Source organism: Centroberyx gerrardi, chromosome 9 (genome assembly GCF_048128805.1).
Source record: "Centroberyx gerrardi isolate f3 chromosome 9, fCenGer3.hap1.cur.20231027, whole genome shotgun sequence".
Taxonomy (NCBI): Eukaryota; Metazoa; Chordata; class Actinopteri; order Beryciformes; family Berycidae; genus Centroberyx; species Centroberyx gerrardi.
The window spans coordinates 8,282,762-8,302,198 of NC_136005.1; the positions used below are offsets into that span (position 1 = coordinate 8,282,762).

The window sequence follows — 19,437 nt, forward strand, 5'->3', positions numbered from 1 at the left end:
GTTCTTTATTTCTCAGCACCTTGTTCCCCCCCCCACCCCCGCCTCCTGCGCTTGATTACTGTGGATCGACCCAGGCCATATCTATTAGGTGTTCTTGTCTTTTTCGTTTTGTCTCAGCTTTCCCTCCATCTCGGTCTCTTCCACTCTCTTTCTCTCTGTTGTGAAAGGTTAACGGTTTAATTTGTGTCACAAAACGCCTTTTTACTGTCAGCATGTGCACTAAAAGTTGACATTTAGTCATTTGGATTGTACAATTGTACTTTTGTGAGTTTTATCCTCTTTTTCATTTAACTAAATGTCGCAATGGTACTTCACCTGTTTTTACTCGATTGTGTTTCCTTTTTGCCTTTTTGCAAACAAGTTTGTGCCAATTCTGTAGTTTTCATTACATACAGTTTTCCTGAAGGGATTATTTTAAGTTGACTTTTGTAATGTATGTATTTATCCAAATATTGCTTAGGATACAGTATTCTAACAGTATATGTGAGTATCTCGTGATGACAGTAAACCCAGTGGTGCTGTTTACTTGCAATGTTTGGATAATTCAATAAACTACACCTTTGTTGAGACTTGGCACTGACGCTTCATTCAGAATGAAACTGAAATTTCTTCTAGAAGTAAATAAGACACAAGAGCATAGAATATATAACAAGAGTTTATTTTAAAAGATTACTTTCATATTGTATGTTTCAAAGGTGCTAATGCGTTTCTTGTGATTAATTATACAGGGAGAGTAATATGCATTATAGGTGTTTCAGTAAACTAATAATTACAGTATATAAAGTATATAATTTCTAAGTTCATTCTTTGCATCAAAATATTTTATTCATACAGGTATGTTGGATAGATAAATAAATAAACCAGAATAAACAGCCTTTGTACACGTGGTGAATTAGAGGAGTGGGTACTAAGAAATGTATTGTACACAAGATATACTGATAGCATTTTACACAAACCCCAACTTATGAAGCATTTATCAGCTATAAACTGTTTATAAACGCCTTATAGAGTGTAGCAACTTGATTATTAATGCATGAAGGCTAAGTATATCTATAAATTGTCCTGTGCACATTCATAACGCGCTTACAAATGCTTTATAAAGCATTATTAGTAGGGACATGTATAAATAGTATTGCACACATTAATATACATGGACATAAGTGATAAAGTAATGTGTTTTTTAACTGGTGAGGTATTTTATAATACATTTGTTCAGTATACTCAAGGTCTTTATAAAGCATTTATAACCATTTTAACTATTAATAGTTTACAGTAGCTTTATGAATGTGTGCATAACAATTTATAGATATTTTGTTAAGCATAGATACTCTGGTTTTAATGCTCTATAAAGCATTTGTTAACTAAAGAGAAGCTTTATAGGTTGGGGTTACTGCAAAGTGTTATCAATACGGTTATAATTTGTATAAGTCATAGTTACAAAATTACAGAAGATAGCTATGATCGGACAGTTGTAGCCATGTATTCAAGCTTGTTCAAGGTATCGGCATGTGTGGAAGAGTCGCAGTGTAATACACCTTACACTCCGCCTATGCGAGGAAAAGCATCTTGTGTACAATATATACTGAATATACTGTATATACGCCACTTTTTGTCAAGGTTGCAGATTTTAAAAGTGCATTGTAGAAATATTGCGAGGAAACTTCATGATATATTCCATTGTACAAGTCAGTGGGAGAGAAAGAAAGCACTTCCATGAACTTCATGCATAAAAATGAAAATGGCATTTGAAAAGAAGCGTAGAGGATCTAGCATGCGGTCAGCCTCGACGAGTTCTTCAGGAGCATGCGTTCAGCTAGGTCGTCTCACCTGAGAAGGTACAGTAGGTTCTACAAAAGGGAATTTGTCATCAGGCATCCTATCTCAATGCACTGCAATATAGTAGTGTACATAGTAGTATTGTAGAGTTAGCCAGCAATTTAAAAACAACCTTTTAAAAAAATAACTTTTTCATTTTCTACATAACTACAGTATCATCATTTGAAATGCAAAAAAGCAAAGGCCTACAACCTCATAAGAAAATTAGAGTTATTTTGGAAATCACAAATTACCAGACATCATGTTTTGAGCTTTGTTCTACAGTTTGCTGTTGACACTTAAGACAGCTGGGGGAACGGAGCACATGTAGCGTTCAGATTTACAAATGGAAGAATACTGGCCCAAACAATATCTCCCTCGTCTGCGCTCTCAAGCATCTTTCAGGGAATCATTAGAAGTGGATTTGGTCGACGGCTTACAAAGAGGAAATAGTTGAGTTAGATGGAAAGCTTGTCTTGGACTTGCTGAGAATCTAATCTGTTCCAAATGAAATACCCAAGGGACGTGTGCCGAGAGCTGGCCCAGTGTGTGGCACGCACTCCAACTGACTGGTGGACGCCAAGGGAGACAAATACTGGGCTAAAACAGAGATGTGGCTGCACACCTACAGCATAGATGCAAAAAATCTAATTTATTTAGGCATTCAATGATAATAAAATCTTCCACAGCATAGCACAGACTATAAATATCATCCACAATGCAAAAAATGGCAAGTTGTCAAGTGATTTTATCTTGTTTCCAGACCTATAAAGCTTATTTTGTGATATTTTTAGTAAAAATATCTCACTTCATTGGCAGATAGTCTTGCTGGTTTCAATAAATTTCACTAGATACATGCCAATATGGCTTCTTTCAAGAAATGATCATAAAACAATGAAGAAAATCTTGAAACACAAAACTTTCTCCAAGACTCTTTCAATTTTACCAAGTAAATGACCAGAAACAAGTTACATTATCCTGAAGAAAAAAAGTCATATTCGTTGAAACCAGTAAAATTTTCTGCCAGTGCAGTAAGATGATTTCACTAAAAAAATCCTAAAATAAGCTTGATATGTCTGGATACAAGATAAAATAGCTTAAGTTTGTCAGGTTTTGCAGTGCATGTTATGTCAGGTTAGATACTGTGACAGGGAACACTGGATTTATAATCATCAAATCTCTGATTAAGTGAATAAATTTGCACAACCACCTCTGCTTCTGCCCAGTTGCCTTTTCCATTGTGAGTCCAGTGTGGGTGAAAGCCTTCACAGGCTGTGGCTGCCCCTGATGCAGATTGTTAGTGGCATGCACATATGTGCTGTGTCTTAGCGGGCGCCGCTGGCTCCTTGATCTATTAAACATGGCTGGCCACAGAGACTCTGTGCCAAAGACTTTAAGTATCTGACTGTAATTGCTACTGAGCTGTTTCAATCTGAAACATCCATTTTATAGGTCGTTTTGAAGTCTTGGTACTAGTGATTAACTTCCTAATTTAAGTTGTTCCATCATTTTTGTTCAGTCTTCTAGTCGGGTGTAAGTCCATCTAAGGTGAGTTTCAAGGAGAATATATGGAGCGGACCAGAGAAATAAAACATGCATCTGACAGCGAGCCTTGATGCACGGCAATGAATTTGGTGGGTGCAGTCGAGGTCAAAGCCACGGTGCCACACCATAGGGTTATAAAACACGAAAGCTACACTTAAGGTGGATGGCAGTTTTTTTTGTGTGTGTCCCTGCTTTAGCAGAATCACTGACCATTAACTATTTCTCTCTTGACAAATAACGCTCGGTTTTTGTTCTTCCATATTTTTCTAAAAAAACACTCTTATACAAACCATGACATCAAAGCTGTACAGTTTGGAAGATGAATGGCCCTATTCCTGGTCTCTGGTAGACCCTGATAGCGTTCTTTCAAAGCACAGAAACAGCACTTCCTTTTGGTCCACTGAGTCAGGCAGGGGCAAATTGACAATTCAGAATGGCAACATAAAACATGACCTTTTGCATAGGATCCTAGAATAAAACCGACTTCCTCCACCCAGACTGTGGACCTGCCAGTTTAACGTCGTGGTGCTGAGCTACAGTACAGTGGATTCAGTTACTCTCTGTTGCATGGCTAAGAACGGTGACATTCATTTCCCAGAGTGACTTTCAAACTAGCAACAGTGACGCTAATAGACTGCTGAGGCCGTGAGCCAAGAAGCACATTTAAAGAGAAAGCACTGTAATCTGGAATTTGATATTTCATACAATCATTTTTTTCATATGGCCTCAAAATGTGATTTTTGTGGATGCAAGCCTCACAGATAACTTAATTTCATTTCATCATCATAATGTGAATTGACTTGACAGGTAAAACAAAATTGTCTGTTATTATGTAAGGCTGTCCTTCCAACCTCACATTAATATTTTGACCATGCATGATGGCTAAGGAGAATTGTGTGAATTAATTAGATGAGTTTCACTGCCTGCGAAGGTGCAGCAAAGATACAAATGGTTGTATTAGAAAAATACCCGAAGCTCTTTCATGGAGCTTGGCTTGCAGCTACACATCCTTTATATGTAATGTCATTATATTATAATTTAAGGAAATGGAATTGCAGAAAAATGAGTGTGATGCTTAAATTATGAAAAGACTACTTTGAAAGTCATCCCAGATGTTGAAACAGAGATTGACCTGTATTGATAAGACGTTTTTTCATATGAGGAAGTTTGAAAGTTTCAAAAGAGTAATGACGTTTTTTTTACAGATCCACATCGCCCAGCTTTAGTGTGCATTTCTCCAACCAGTCAGGATAAAGGGAATAGAGAGGAGAAGTGAAGCGAGGAGCCAAGACCAACAAAAAAAATACTTAATGGTTCAGAAAGCCTTCAAGTTCAGAAGACGCTGCAGTTATTCAAGGAAATCAAAACCAGTCTGAAAATGGCTTAGCGTTTTGTTGCCATAAAAATAGTGTAAATAAATATTGTTGTTCGCATGCATTTGAGTAAGGCTTTACAACCTGGCTTGCACATTCCACTTGGATTGAGGAAGTTATCTGTTTGTTTGAAGTGCAAAGGGAAAACTTCTAAAAGTATGTTAATTTTCCAACAAGAATCCGTTTATGAAAATGCTTATTCATGCAGTGTTATTATTCCTCATTGAAAGAGGATGAAAACAAGCCAGGAACAGAATTTGGAGTTCCAGGTCATATGGTGTAGTCTTTATCGTCTGCTCACTAAATCCTTCCTTTAGGATGGTGAGACAGTCTTGAGTCTTTGAAAGTAATTGGATAATGAAACCTTTTTTTTTTTTTCTTCCCAAAACCTCATCTCTGCTCTGCAAACGGCATCTAAGGGTTTCTCTGTGAGATTCTCTGTCTGTCTGTCTGTCTGTCTGTCTGTCTGTCTCTCCTGGCTCAGCTCTGTTCCACTGGATGAGTCAGTTTTTAATTGATGTGTTCTCTAAGGCATTGCTCGTACAATCTTTGCCCGTCCTTGTGCTCTTCAGGGAAATCACAAATTGCAGTGCAAATCCATCACAAAGTAGTCACTTCAAGCACTTGCAGAACCTGTCCTCAGAACTGCTCCAAGGTACATGGGGGGAGGGAATACAACAACTTTGACTGCTGTAGTTATATTTAACGTGCAAAGAAAGCACACTATTGTCTCTAACATTAGACCCAACTCTTTCTGATGTGTGTACACTTTGGGCTTTTGGCTGTTGGGAGGGGAATCGGAGCTCGGGAGAAGGGGGAGACGTCATCGCCGCCGCCGCCTCCCGCCTCCCGCCTCCCGCTCCTCACATGTCTAGGTTGAAGGCCCGCATGAGAAGATCCAGGTCGCCGATGTTTGCAGCCTGGAAGAGTTCGGGCTGGTCCATCATGGAGAGAGCTATCCTCAGAGCAGCCCAGATGTTCCCGGACATCACCTGGTGGGACAGCTGGCGACTCCGGCTTTTCCTCTGCAGGCTTAAGGCCGTCAGGAAGTTACTGGCTGCCTCTCTGAGGGACCGACAGAAACTCCAGTCAGTTTTGTTTGGAAATGCTAGATGGGGTGAGCAAGCTTGGGAGGGTTTATCCTGCATCTATACTGTACAATTATGAGCAGTGTCCCGGTCTGTGTATTGTAAACCTCTGAGGTTTCAGTGTGATAAATTACTACTACAAATACGACTTATAGTTCTACTAAAATGCATAATACTTTCACCACTTCCATGCTTGCAGATTTTATAACTGCCCCATCACTCCCACCACTTTTGACTCTTGTTCATAGATGCCACCCTAAACCAGTGGTTCTCAACCTGGGGGTCAGGACCCCCCAGGGGCTCGTGAGATAATTTTGCGGGGTTACGAGATGATTTATGGGATAGGAAAAACATATTTCTACTACACAAATTTATTATCATGTCTATTTTTTTCTCATTTTTCTCAAATTTTTGCTTTTTCTTGTGAAATACTGAATAGTTTTTGCTTTTTCTTGTGAAATACTGAATCGTTTTCAGGCTCTAGGCCTCAACCTGAGAAGATGTGAGGAAGCATCGCTTCATTTTAAGGGGTCACAAGCCAAAAAGATTAAGAACCACTGCCCTAAACCATTCTGCTCCACTGCATTTTACCAAAAATAAGAACTTTATCCCAGAGTCTCCTATAGCCCCGAGCCGCCAGTCACCCACCTGTGTGCCCCCAGGTTGATACAGCTGATGCCCAGGTTGTAGCGGGACCTGATGAACCCCGGCTGGAGCTCCAGCGCTCGGGTGTAGGCCTCCACCGCCTCCTCGCTCCGGTCCCCGTTCGCCAATGTGGCCCCCAGGCGGTTCCACAACAAGTAGTCCTGGAAGGAGGGGGAGTGGAGGAGGGGTTGAGGGTGGTGTGTGTGTGTGTGTGTGTGTGTGTGGGGTGGGGGTGGGTGGTGGGTGGGGGGTGAACATTGCCAGAGGGTGAACACGGAAGACAGTTTGTTTTGAGTTGAGATGATGTGAGTTCATTGCGATGTGTGTTGTCAGATGCTGTCAGCCTAGATAATGTAGCTCGGCTGCATATTTCTGGATGCATTTGGATTTGAATATTCGATGCATTTAGGCCAAAACTTCATCAGCAAGGACTGCAGAGTCGCTCCATATGTTCAGTCTGAATTGCAAACTCATCAATTCAAGTATCTTCAACTCTGCCGCTTGCTTGCTTTCCACCTCTTCTTCCACCTGATCTTGCTACAATACAGTATTGTAGAAAATCGTATTTCTTTATCTAACACTTCTCTACTATGCATAAATATTATAAGGATACATATTGTTGTTGTTGTACATTTGTTGTCTTTTTGACCCTTGCACTGCTTGATATTGGTGGCTGGTAATGTTGCAAATCTAGGAAGCTTACTCTACATCCATTGTAAGTCGCTCTGAGCATCCACTAAATGGCTAAAATGTAAATGTCAATGTTAATAACTCAGTCAGATGTCAAGGGCAAAAGCAGGGGAGCTACAGTGTTGTTACAGGTAAAAGCAAATATCATAACAGCACCGAAGCTGAGGATTACAGTTATGGAAAGCCTGAACAAGTAGCCGCCACTGTCTTTTCCAGAGAAGTTATGAGAGCCTGTAAGTGAAATAGAGCTGAATAATCTGGGTCGCTCCTCAACACTCAGCCCTGGATCTGTGGTGACAGCATGACAAAGCATTTTTAAAAGAGCAAGCTATAATTTTCTATCTTTTGGATGCTACAAATTACTGGGAAGTGTTTTGGAGCATTACGCTGCTCCCTGTTATAAACTAACCTAACAATTGCAAGGATCATTTGAGGAGAGCTCAGTTACGTCACACAGGGTGTCCTTGGCTTCGTTTCCCACCTGGAGATAGACAGGCGCACACAGAGGTCATGGTCTGCTACAGTATGGGGGTCCTTCATCTTTGGCTAAGCCTAGCAGCGGGCTATCATTATCTCCCTTTGTGATCAGAGCGATTTTTCCAGCAGGGGAGCAGATATTACCAAGTCAAATGTGGGGGGGGGGGGGGTTGGATTTACCAGTGAGTAATACGCCTACCGGCCTGGGACAGCGCTGGGACTGATTTGCATGAAGGAGATGCTTCAATGGAAGAAGAATATGTTTGCGATTCTGGGCATGTGTATGCGTGCGTATGGGTGTAGGTGTGCATGTTTGTGTGTGTTCCAATGTGTGTGTGTTTAACTGTGTGTGTTTGTGTAAGCGTGTGTACGTGCACGCTTTTGCTAGATCATGTGTGGCAGCGCGTGCGTGCCAGTCAGGAGTTCATGAGGCCAGATTTCGCAGCTCCATGCTTCAGATATCGGTGTGACAGTTTGATGTGCCTGACTGCATCTGCTTGCATGAGCTCTCCCTTGATAACGCTATAGCGCCGATTCTCTAAGGGGATGCACATGCTTGAGGGCTTCGTGTCTGCCGTATGTTTGCATGGGAAGATTTGGTGCGTGTTGTGTGTGCTGTGTGTGTCCGTATGTGTGCGTGTTTGCAGCAGCGGAGCCACTGCTGCCAACTTGGCAACTTTCTCACTAGATTTTGTGACTTTTCAGACCCCAGCTGGTGACTTTGTTTCTCAAAAGTGCCTAGCAACAAATTTAGCAACTTTTTCTGACCATGAGTGTGTGTGTGTGTGCGTGTGCCTGCGCATGTGTGGGAGTCCATACCTCGGGCCGCACTGACAGAGCAGCGTTGAAGGCCTCCACGGCTTTGTTGAACTCGGCGCTGAGGTTGTAGAGCACCCCGAGGCCCGTCTGCAGGTCCGGGTCGATGCTGTCAGAGTTGTGCTGAGCTGCTTCCAGGAAGAGCTCCTTGACCTCGGGTAGCAGGGAGCTGTGGACACACACACACACACACACACACACACACACACACATAGGGATTAGTGTGATTTAGGGCTGCTGAGACACTGGCACACACAGTGAGCGCCCTTGAGATAGTCCAGCTATGATGTGCACTGTGCTGCATGTCAACTTTCATTCATTTGCTCCATAGAGAGAAAGAGAAAAAGAGAGAGGGAGAGAGAGAGAGGGATGGAGAAAGGGAGAGAGAGGGAGAGAGAGAGAGAGAGAGAGAGAGATTGGCAGGAGTGTAAGAGAAAGATAGAAACAGAAAAAAGAGCAGATTGAAATGCAGAAATGAAGAGGCAGACACTGCGTGGATTAGAGAGGGAAAAAAACAGAGTGAGATGCTCCTGCATGTCTTCACACTGACTAGACGCTTGATGATTTGATAAAGTGGTGCTTTACCTTGGGAGCAGAATTAGGCCTCTTCAATCTGATACAGCTAGCAACCTCATTTTTCTGGCTTAAGACAGCGCCGACAGTCTGCTTTTTATAACGGTAAGAGTGGTTTGATGAGATGGATGCATGTAGCTGCACTCTTGCTGCCTTGGCAATGAAATTACACCTTTACCAGCTGTGGTTGGGAGACCTTGAAATAACTTTCCCTCTCATTGACAGTAGAGTAATAGCTGTTCCGGTAAAACAAATGAGACTCTAAATGGCCTCTAAAAGATCACGTTCTTGACTGTGCAACATATAGTGCATGATATATCATATGTCTGTCAGCCACTCAGTGATATTGGGTGGGGTTGGAAAAGACTGAAAGGCTGTTATGGGTGTTTTAATGCCAGGTTAAAAACGCAGATTTAGATGGCTTCTGCATCCTAATATAGCCATATTGCCATAGATTATTGCTGATTTTCACTCTGATACATTTGACACCTTTCCCTTTATTTCTATACATTATCACCTTTTCTGACAGTGGTAATAAATTAGAGGACAACACAGATACTTAGTGTTTGAGATTTTACATTGACAACCTCAGGGAAACCAGTGACTCACAGTGTACAGTGTTTCTCGCCTCTCCGTCTGTCAACCTTGGAGGGCTGAACCAGCTACTCACAGTACCACAGCCTTCATAGAACAGAATAGAGAATAGAGAATCGCCTGGGAAAATCTGTGGAGTAACAGTGAATGAAGATTGCTCTCCACTTCCTCAACAAGGCACCCCCAACTGTTCCGGTGGATTTGCTTTGTGTCCAATAACAGAAGACTGTTGTAATGGGTAGCTCCCAGGTGTGAATGTGTGTAAAAGTGAATGAATATGAAGCAGGACAGTGCAGAAAAAACATGCATTTTCTGCAAAACACTTCCCCACATAAATAAAGGTGAAAAAATACATCCTATTGTCCATTTGTTTGCTGACATGGTAAAAAAGAAAATAGCTCCACGCTCGTAACTTTGATACACAATAAGCCTTTAAAATTTGCAGCATTTCGACAGGCAGCCTGCCATCATCAGGCTTGGTGTAACATCTTTCAAAACTTGAGGAACAGAACTCCCCTCAGTATTTTAACTGTACCATTACCCATTAACCATGCTTCCTACTCAGTCCGTATACACTACCTTTCATATCTGCCCATGTTGGAGACACGAGACATCCTGCGTTGGGAGTTTGGCGATCCCATCAGGTGGGTCTTGCCCTTCAGCAGGTTTTTGTACTTGGGGTTGTGGCGCAGCCAGTGGAGCAGGGCCTCGCAGGCGTCCTGCCGCATGCCGGTGTTGGTCAGGCTCACCGCCAGGCCCATGAGAGCTGGGAGGTTGTTGGGGTGGAGCTCCAAGCACCTGGATGGAGACACAGCAGGGGGATGGGAGAAAAGAGATGGTGGAAGGTGTTAACTTCAAAGGGAAATCTAGATTTGATGGGCATTAATTGGGACAGGCCAGGGCAAAGGAACATCAGGCGGTGGCTAATGATCTCAGGTCAGACTGGATGAGCTGCACCTCTCCTGCTCTGCCTCTGCAGCAGTGGTCCAGGTTTGCATGCTGCCTTAAAGCTGTAGTAGGTAACTTTTATGAATTAATATTTCTTTAGAAGTAATAAAACCGGCACGTTTGTTGGCCAAAGACCAGCAGGATAACATGTCAGAATCTCAGATTCTGGTAGCCCCATTTCTCTGCTATTCTCAAATAGTGAAATGTGTAGAAACCCATCTGACCAATGAGGAGAAGTCTGAGGCAGAAGGTGGGACTCCGTCCTGTCAATCACTCCTCCTGTCACTCACTAGGAGGTGTGGGAGGCGTGTCATTCCTTGTGTTGGTTTGAATTGACAGAGATTTGACCTCTTTCCTCCTGAACTTACCTACAGCAGCTTTAAACAGCAGGTTTAGGGGATTTGCATCAGGTTTGCATTTACAGAAAATGCCACTGGCACTGGCGTTTGTAGTGAGTTCTACAGTTATATCACTGGTTATATCATGTGGACAACTGCCATTAAGAGCTACACTGTCCTTTGTAATTGGGAAGGAGAGAAGAGCAGTGGGATACACAACATGAATTACTTAAGAGACTAGAGAGAGACTAGAGACTAGAGAAGAGGCCAAAACAAGATTTAGCTTTCATCAAGATAATGTTGAAGCCAGATTTACTACAGCCAATGCTCCAACGTCCTTAAAACCGCCCCATAATCCCAGTCAAACCAAATTATTTCAGTCAGACTGGAATCCCCAGTAAAATGCGCTGTAAACTTTGGTGCACGTTGACTGTTAGGCCACTCAGATGCACTGCACACCTACAGAGACAAACTCTTATCATCCCCTGCAAACAAGGTCCAAAAAAATAGGAGAACTTTCCACTAATCCATATTTCTCTGAAGTACAACAGGGTGGCCAGACGACACTGTTTTCCAGGGACAGTCCCTGATTTGGTGGAAATTAGAATAGAATTGGCCACCCATCAAAAAACAAACAAACGAAAAAAACAACAACAAAAACAAAACAAAACATCAGTAAAATTTTTGCCTCCTCAGTTGCTGGAGTGTATCCATGGCACTTCAATGAATGCTTCAGAATGACAGTGTTTTAATTTATTTCAAGTTTTTTTTTCCCACAGAGCTATGGAGAATAAGCCCACATTTTTTTGAGCATCAAAAGTGAAGCATCAAAAAAGTGAATGTTATAAAGCCAAAACAAAAGCCAGGTTTCTCTGCATGAGATAAAAAATACAGATGTTAGCCAAACAAAACTGGATGTTCATTTTCAATATAATACTAAAGTTGCTTAGTCAAATGACTCTGCTGTGTAGCATTGTCCAAAAAGTGTGTGTCCTAATAGTTAACGTGATGCTTGCCAGCTGTACTGGTGCCAGTGCAGCAACAACAAGAGTAATGCCAGGTAAACAGCTAATCTCACTTAATACAAAAAACATTCCCCTCACTGATGGAGCTACATATCAAATCAACTAAAATGCACAACAAACTACCAGGGATCTGACTGGTATTTACATCTGAATATGCATGAGTCTAATGGATTAAGTGGGCTTCTAGCAAGACATGAAAACTGGAGACAGTGAGGGATGCACATTCTGCGTTTGCACCTCATGGAATGCACTTAGTTAGAACAGCAATTAAATTCTTTCTATCCACAGAATGGAAAAGGTATGAGGCACAGAGAGTGGGAAGGGCGTTTTCCCCTGAATAGCTGTCTCTTCTGTTTTCCATTTACTCGCCAGTGTTCACACTCTCAGATAGACAGAGGTGCTGTTTGTCCCATCTATGGATTCAGCAGTGTTATGACAGTTGAATGAAAGTGGGCCATCTCCCTATGTGGTGTCTGGTCACCCCTGGCCCTTTGCAATCATCACCCATGTGGGGCGTCTCTATTTTAAGGGAACAACCTCAGAATGCTTCTCTCCAATCACTGGTTGGAGAAGTAGAGGAGGGAGCTGGTTTTGTGAGGTTTGAGGTGTTTTGGATTGGGAACGAGTCTGGGATATAGGAAAGGTAACACTAAAGTAAAATGGTGATGGTGTTCTCGATATAACGTCTCGCAGCATTACATTGGAACTTTGAGTTTTGCTTTTTTTGTTCTTTTGTTCTTGTTCTTAAAACCTCTTCGACTTCTTCATCTCCGGTCCCACCACAGAACTTTATTTAAAATTCTAGTTAAGATCCGCAGGTTTCCAAAGATACCAAATATGTCATGCTGAATTACAGGGAAATGTTTATAAAATGATGCACAAGACATTCAGATTTTTTTCATTTGATATAATGGTGCAGTCATAAAAATCTTGAGTTTGATCCTGCTAAAGCTTCAATGAAGCGCTGGAACGAGCAGATATAGCATTTGTTTGTGACATTGTCATACAATATGGAAAAAAGTGTTTTTATCTAACTTTGAAAGGGGAAATCAGCGTTCAAGGGGTTAAAATACTGAAGATTCGTCAAAACCTGCAAATTTCATGCACTTGTGAGCGATTTACTGTAAGCTGCAGTGGGGATTTCATGCAGCTGCTTCTCCTTACCTCTGGAGGGAGACAATTGCTGCCTGCTCATTCTCATTTTCAGCCTGGGTGGTCCCCAACACTTGCCAGGCCTGCAGGGAAACAATAGGTAACAGTAAGCAGCAGGGTTGAAACCTGGACTCCACACCCTGTATTAGACAATGCAAGACTCTCAGAGAGACTGCTAAGAGGCTGTAACACAACCGAGAGGCTTTGTTTTCCTGATGCGGCAGCTCAGCATCGTCTGTCAGGCACAAGGACTCAGATCCAGCACAGAGCGACTGCTGCCAGTGTGTTAGACAGAAGAAACTCTGCATTTGAACTCCCCAGAATATAAAAGTTTGATTCATTAAGTCAAGTAAGGACACAAGCAATTAGGATTAATATTGGCAAAGTGATTAGCTTGGAGGTGTATCCTCAGTGAAAACGCCCCGCCATCCCTATTCATTTTTCACTGTTGATCCTTAGACACTCTTATTACGATGTTTGATTCATCCAAGGCAACAGAAAGCAATGAATTAATGAATTAAGCTATCAGACGTGACTCGCTGACATACCGCTGTAGCTCTCTCTTGAGAAGTGAAATGATAATTGAGGTGAGGACTTCTCATTCCTTGGCAGCAAACCAAGTTCATTAAATGCACCTGATAATGAATCTCGAATGAAGTTATTGCTCAGTAAAATATGCATGTGACTGGGTGGAGAGGCGTGTTGCTTGAACTTTGAGCCAATGTTTGTCCGTTTCCACCTGATCAGATTGTAGGCGGGCAGATATGATACGAACTTCAATTTACAATCCATGTGGATGAGGTTACTCCTCTCTTCCTTCCTCTGTGAGGGAAAGGAAAAGCTTAGCGACCTGTGCTCATGCTAATCTCTGTAGAGGATGTTTTGTCCCATTCTTTGACATTGACACTCAATCAATGATAGGCTAAGATAACAAAAAAAAAGTCTTGAATGAGTGGAAATGAGGGGGGAAATTATTTCTGAATGATTCAGAGGTCTTCACAGCGGGGCAATAAGCCACTAAGCGCCCCAGGATAGGAATTTTGGAATCGTATTAGTTCCATATGCCCCGGATAATCCTCTCCTCAGAATAACCGGCACATTTCTGTACATTGCAGGGGATCCCGCAAGTAGTTTGTGTGAAGGCTTTGCTCTCTGAGGCTGCAAAGAGAGTCACTTCTTTTTGAAATGGGGAGAATACATGAAGAAGACAAACCTGCGAAATGAGCTATTACTCAGCCCACTGGGCAAATGGAAATTCTCATTGGGAATACGAGCCGGCTGGGTATTTTTGCTACAGTAAACAACTCTATTAACTGAAAAAAAAACAAAAAAACAACAACACTCCCTTGCCCTCTACAGGCAATCAGCGTCTAGCCACTTTGTGCTGCCTGAGTCTACTTCACACAGACTGTGGTCAGTGAGGCTTTTTTTCCTGGTTAGGTATAAGGGTGCTGTTCGCTCACTTATTGGCTGCTCATGTGTGTGCATGTGTGTGTGTGCTCTTTATACATGAAAGAAATGCTGGCAGTGTGTGTGTGTGTGTGTGTGTGTGTGGTTGAATGAGTGGCGTGGCATTAGCCTGAGGTTTGGAGAAATGTGACTAGAGGATCCTTGGACAAGCTGGAAAAATCTGGATGGTAGAAATCCATAATGGGCTTCCCCTCCATCAATAACGATCATCAAAGTGCCCTTGAGCAAGGCACTGAAAACCCCACTGAAAACCCAACTGCAGGACTGTGGCAGTGTTGGTCAGCTGTCCTGTCAGTGTGTGTAACTCTCCTTCGTCCCCCTTGCATCAACGCTGCAAGGTCACTGCTGTAAATAAGAATGTCTTCACGGTTAGCTCGCCTGATTAAATAAGGAAAAAATAGAATGTGTGTGTCAATGTGTGTGTGTGTGTGTGTGTGTGCTAATAGAATTGTGTCCATTCACCTCTGAATCATGAGGGTCCTGCAAGATAGCTGCTTCCAGCAAAAGCACAGCGTTCGGCAAGTCTCCCTCTCGAGACTTTTTTAGTCCCTCTTCAAACGCATTGGGCCAGTCCTTATAAGGGTTATCCGTGTGGAAGTAGTAACCCTGTCATCGCAAAAAAAAACACACACACCAAAAAAAAACAAAACACATTAGAATAGGGGCACTGGCAATGTCAGTCTTCTCTCTCCACATTCAAAGCGACAGTGGGAAACCGTCCTCTGCAGTTGTATATTTAAGCAAAGCTCCAGCAGCAGGAATTGATCTTTTCTGCTTCACATCAAACCTGGGCTAAGCTCCCCAGGGTTCGTCTGTTCTCTTTAAATGTTAAACTTTGCATTTTCAAACTGTGATTACCCTGGTGTGTTGTTGCCCGGTTCTCAACACGACGACTTTGAAACAGCTTTTTCTTCAAGAACCCACTCTGCACTGGGATCAATCAGGAAGCCCAGAAGTCTTATGATTTTCTTACATAAGAAGGTCATCTAATGGGTAGAGTATAGCTTAGCCATATGCTCTCAAAGCTACCGCCTCGCTCTCATATAATCAAGAGCTTATATCCTCCACAGCTCATAAAGATTCATCTTGATGTCACCGTCATATATTACTTATGCAATTGCTCCCAAATGATCATCACTTTTTTACAACGATGATCCACAAAGGAAATGAAGAACATGTGACTCCTATGTTGTGTAGGCAATTCATGCATTATCCATCACTTTTCCTTGCATCTATAAAATATCACTAACTCCAAACCTTCTGTCTTTATTAAAGAGCAGGCAATCTAAACAGCTTGTCTTATGTATCAATGGTCAGAAGCTGAATATATGTTCTTTGAATATATATATATCAATTCTGTTCCAAAATGCTCTACATCCATTTTGGACAAAAAAAAATCATTAAGTTTATCATTCACTATCTTTAAAATAAAGAGGATCCGGTGTGTTAGAGCCTCTTTATTCCGGAGAAGTGACATCCCCGACACCAGAATTTAATTTGGGCAAATATGGCAAATTTACGGTGTCTCAATTAGAGGGGATAATAATAATAATTTTATTTGTATAGCACTTTTCAATACATGGGATGGGATGGGACACTGTTTTCTGTTGCAGCCCCACTTTGTGATTCAGCTGTATTTTTACATAAAAATCTTGCCTAGTGCAGCTTTAAAAAGTACCATAATTTATTTTAACTGTGTGTTATTAATCATTTTATAAAAGTAGGTGTCACTTTTTTCAAACGGTTGGTATCTCATCTTAGAACAAAACTGTAGACTGGTATGCATAATCTACTGTACATAAAGTGTCAATATATGTTTGTACCAATGTCATCAAGACAAATTCATAGACATTGCCTGTGCTTGGTGATTAAAGTGACTGCGACTGTGAATAGTGACCTTCTCGTGCGGAGACACAGAGGAGGGAATCTGGGCCTGCTCGTTCTCCGTCAGCCAGTTTCGTCGAGCGAGCTCCTCCCACTCCGCCTGCATCTTGTCCCAGAACTCTGTATCTGACTACAGACAACAGCCAGAGAGGAGGACACAGAGGGAGGATGTGAATGAACAGGAGAGATGGATGGGGGAGGAGGAGGAGGAGGAGGAGGAGGAAGGGAGAGAGAAGTGAGGAAATTATTAGTGCACAGTTAGACCCATAGCGCTCGTAATTTCCCCTCCTCCTGCACTTGGAAATGTCACGTCCGTCTGGCTCACTGGCTGGCTTTGTAATGTATGGACTGCACGCTTCTGATGACTCATCACAATTTTAAGTCGAGGCAGAACTCAAACTTCCTATTAGCTTGATGCTTGGACTCTTATTTGCTGGCATTTCAGATAACTGACTGTAGCAGCGAATGTTATCATGGAGGAATGAGCTGTGAGTATGAAGTAATAGATTGTATTCAGTGATGAAGCCTTCCATCAAGCATCACAGGTGGTTGGAGGTTATATTTTATGTATTGGATTGGCATATTCTATATATATATATATAACTTTTGATTTCTGCTGTATCTGACTAGAAACTGAAGGCTATAGGGAGCAAATTTCAGACAAGAGCCATATATAAGTGTTTTTTTGTTTTTTTTAAAGCAGGGTTGCAAATGTATCCAATCCAAATCATTTGGTACGCAACTTCTACTTTCTTTGCCTTTGAATGTACATAACACTCAAATACGCAGCTGCTTAAAACAATGGGATTTTACAACATCGTTCCACTGAGAAGCAAACGGTTGAAATTAAATAGTTCTATTGTTATAGCACAATGGCTTCAAGTCTTTTACAGCAAATTAGCATATAAAATAATTGAACCAGGTGCTAGAAAAGTATACAGCTCATATCCAAATGACACAGGCAAACACTGCAGGCAGCATCAATCACTGTGTGTCACTGACAGGTGGCAATTATTCAACCGGCCAATAAGAAAAGCAAGGCAGGAGGGATCATTACTTGCTAAAAAGCACACTCAACCATACACTGCACATTTCAAACTTCCCAATCAAGCTGCTGCCAAAAGTTGCTCTACACTTCAGCGGTCAGCAGTGCCGAAAATGTCTGAAAAAGCCTCTGCTGCTGCATAAATGACTGTTCTAATCATAGTGAAGCTGTTTGGATGTTTTGCCTCATTTCACACCTCAAGAAAACTGAAAAATCGCTCATCTGTAGTTTGTTATCGAGCTTGGTGACGGATTTGCATTAATTGAGGGGCACTTGTCGATTCTCGGCAAATAATCTAGTTAACCAGGCAAAGGTGAAAGCCTGCAATCTGGACCCGATCAGATGATCCGATCAATAACTTTGCGAATGAACCAGACAAGAGGCAAGGCAGAGGGAGAGCTGAGGAGCAACTTCAGAAAATTAGATTTGCAATTTTCCTATCTAGCTAGATTGTTTGTTGTGATAAGCATGGTGCCAGTGTTGTGGAAAAATACAAAACTTGTAAATGTGTAAACTAAATTAAACTCTCAATCTTGATGATTTTCATGTTTTATCTTGAACTGAAGGTTTACTTGGTCCTTTATAGGTAGAGCAATTTTCACAATCCTACGGCCCATGAATAGCATGATAAACTTTCCAAAAAACTATTTTCATGTTTTCACTTGAACTGAAGTTTATGAAACCCCTTGTATAAACTCTCTGTCAATGATTTCTTTTTCTAAATTCTCAAATTGTTGACATCTTGAAGATATCTGTAAATATCTCTGCATAGAAGTAAGAATCTTTCTTATGTTGACATCTTTTGTGTGTATTTTATATGTTTTCTAGGGACAAACACTGCAAATTAGCTTAAACTATAAATGTTAGGTGACATCAGACTATCTTTTTTAAAAGCTCTATATCTATGTATCTATTCAAATAAACTTTCAATGAAGGAATGAAAACAAGATTTACATCAGCAATGCACTTTAGCTGATGACGCTCATGTTTTTGGTGACAAAAACTAATCCAGAAGAATGGATCTCGATAAATGTTTTCTTCTTTCTGCTGTACTGTACACTCCAGTATATTTCGGTAACGGTTCAGAGTGTAATGTTACGCCATGCCATCCCACTATTCTAGATGATTAATACTGAGTGATCTTAGGAAGGAGTCTTGAGTCTTGGATACAAAGCAGAGAGACACGCAGAGAGACACGCAGAGAGATACCCCTCCTTTTACTCTCCTCTCCATATCTCCTTATCATGGAAAAAAAATCTGAATACAATTCTTTGTGAGCAGTGCCCTTGCTCCCGGCAGACAGCGCTGTCACTATTGATACGGTTAAAACTTGTGCCTGTTTTTCATGTAAGAGTCGTATCCATCCAATTGCCACAGTGGAGTTTTTTTTCAGCCGGCTGACTCCATGATTCTCGGCTGTCTTCCTGTCAGAGGCCGTGCAAACCGGGAAGAATAATACGGAAGAGAGCAGAACAGCCTCTTGTGACTTATTGAGCCCTCCATAGCCGGGAACTCATCTGTACATGACAGGACTGTGTACAGTAAGTGGGCGCCTTGGCACTGCGGGGGGGTGTGGGGTCAGGAAGATATGGGAATGAGTTGTGTGTGTGTGTGTGTGTGTGTGTGTTGTGTGTGTGTCTATGTGGTAAAGGTCTCCTCATCTCCTAATCTCAGAGGCTTGTGATTGACACGGAGGCCAGAGTTTGGCCCCTGATGACGAGAGATGGCAGGTAATTGCAGGCTGCTGCTGACTCTCGGACAAATTGTGTTTCAGATCCTAAGGTGAGACCTCACTGCTGGCTCTGTCAGGTGCTGCGATACGGGAGGTGGAGGTAATGCACTGGAGAAGGTAGTGGCAGGGCTAGTGAGGTAGAGGAGATATATACTGTATGTGTCACATGATTGAGCATCAGAATATATACCAGGTTTGTTTTAGTGTAGCTTTTCACATGTGGAAAT

At 41.9% G+C, this 19,437-nt stretch overlaps 1 protein-coding gene across 1 annotated transcript in view; it reads right to left on the reverse strand.

Annotated features, from left to right (window-relative positions):
* Positions 1–5,596: 5,596 nt before the first annotated feature.
* pex5la (peroxisomal biogenesis factor 5-like a) overlaps positions 5,597–19,437 on the reverse strand; it is a 43,341-nt gene continuing 29,500 nt past the window's right edge. Inside the window, exons 8-14 of the mRNA XM_071921862.2 lie at positions 16,447–16,563; positions 15,012–15,155; positions 13,092–13,162; positions 10,196–10,414; positions 8,453–8,618; positions 6,470–6,627; positions 5,597–5,798 (exon numbers count right to left, since the gene is read on the reverse strand). Of these exons, the coding sequence (XP_071777963.1) occupies positions 5,597–5,798; positions 6,470–6,627; positions 8,453–8,618; positions 10,196–10,414; positions 13,092–13,162; positions 15,012–15,155; positions 16,447–16,563 (1,077 nt within the window). The remainder of the gene's footprint in view (positions 5,799–6,469; positions 6,628–8,452; positions 8,619–10,195; positions 10,415–13,091; positions 13,163–15,011; positions 15,156–16,446; positions 16,564–19,437) is intronic.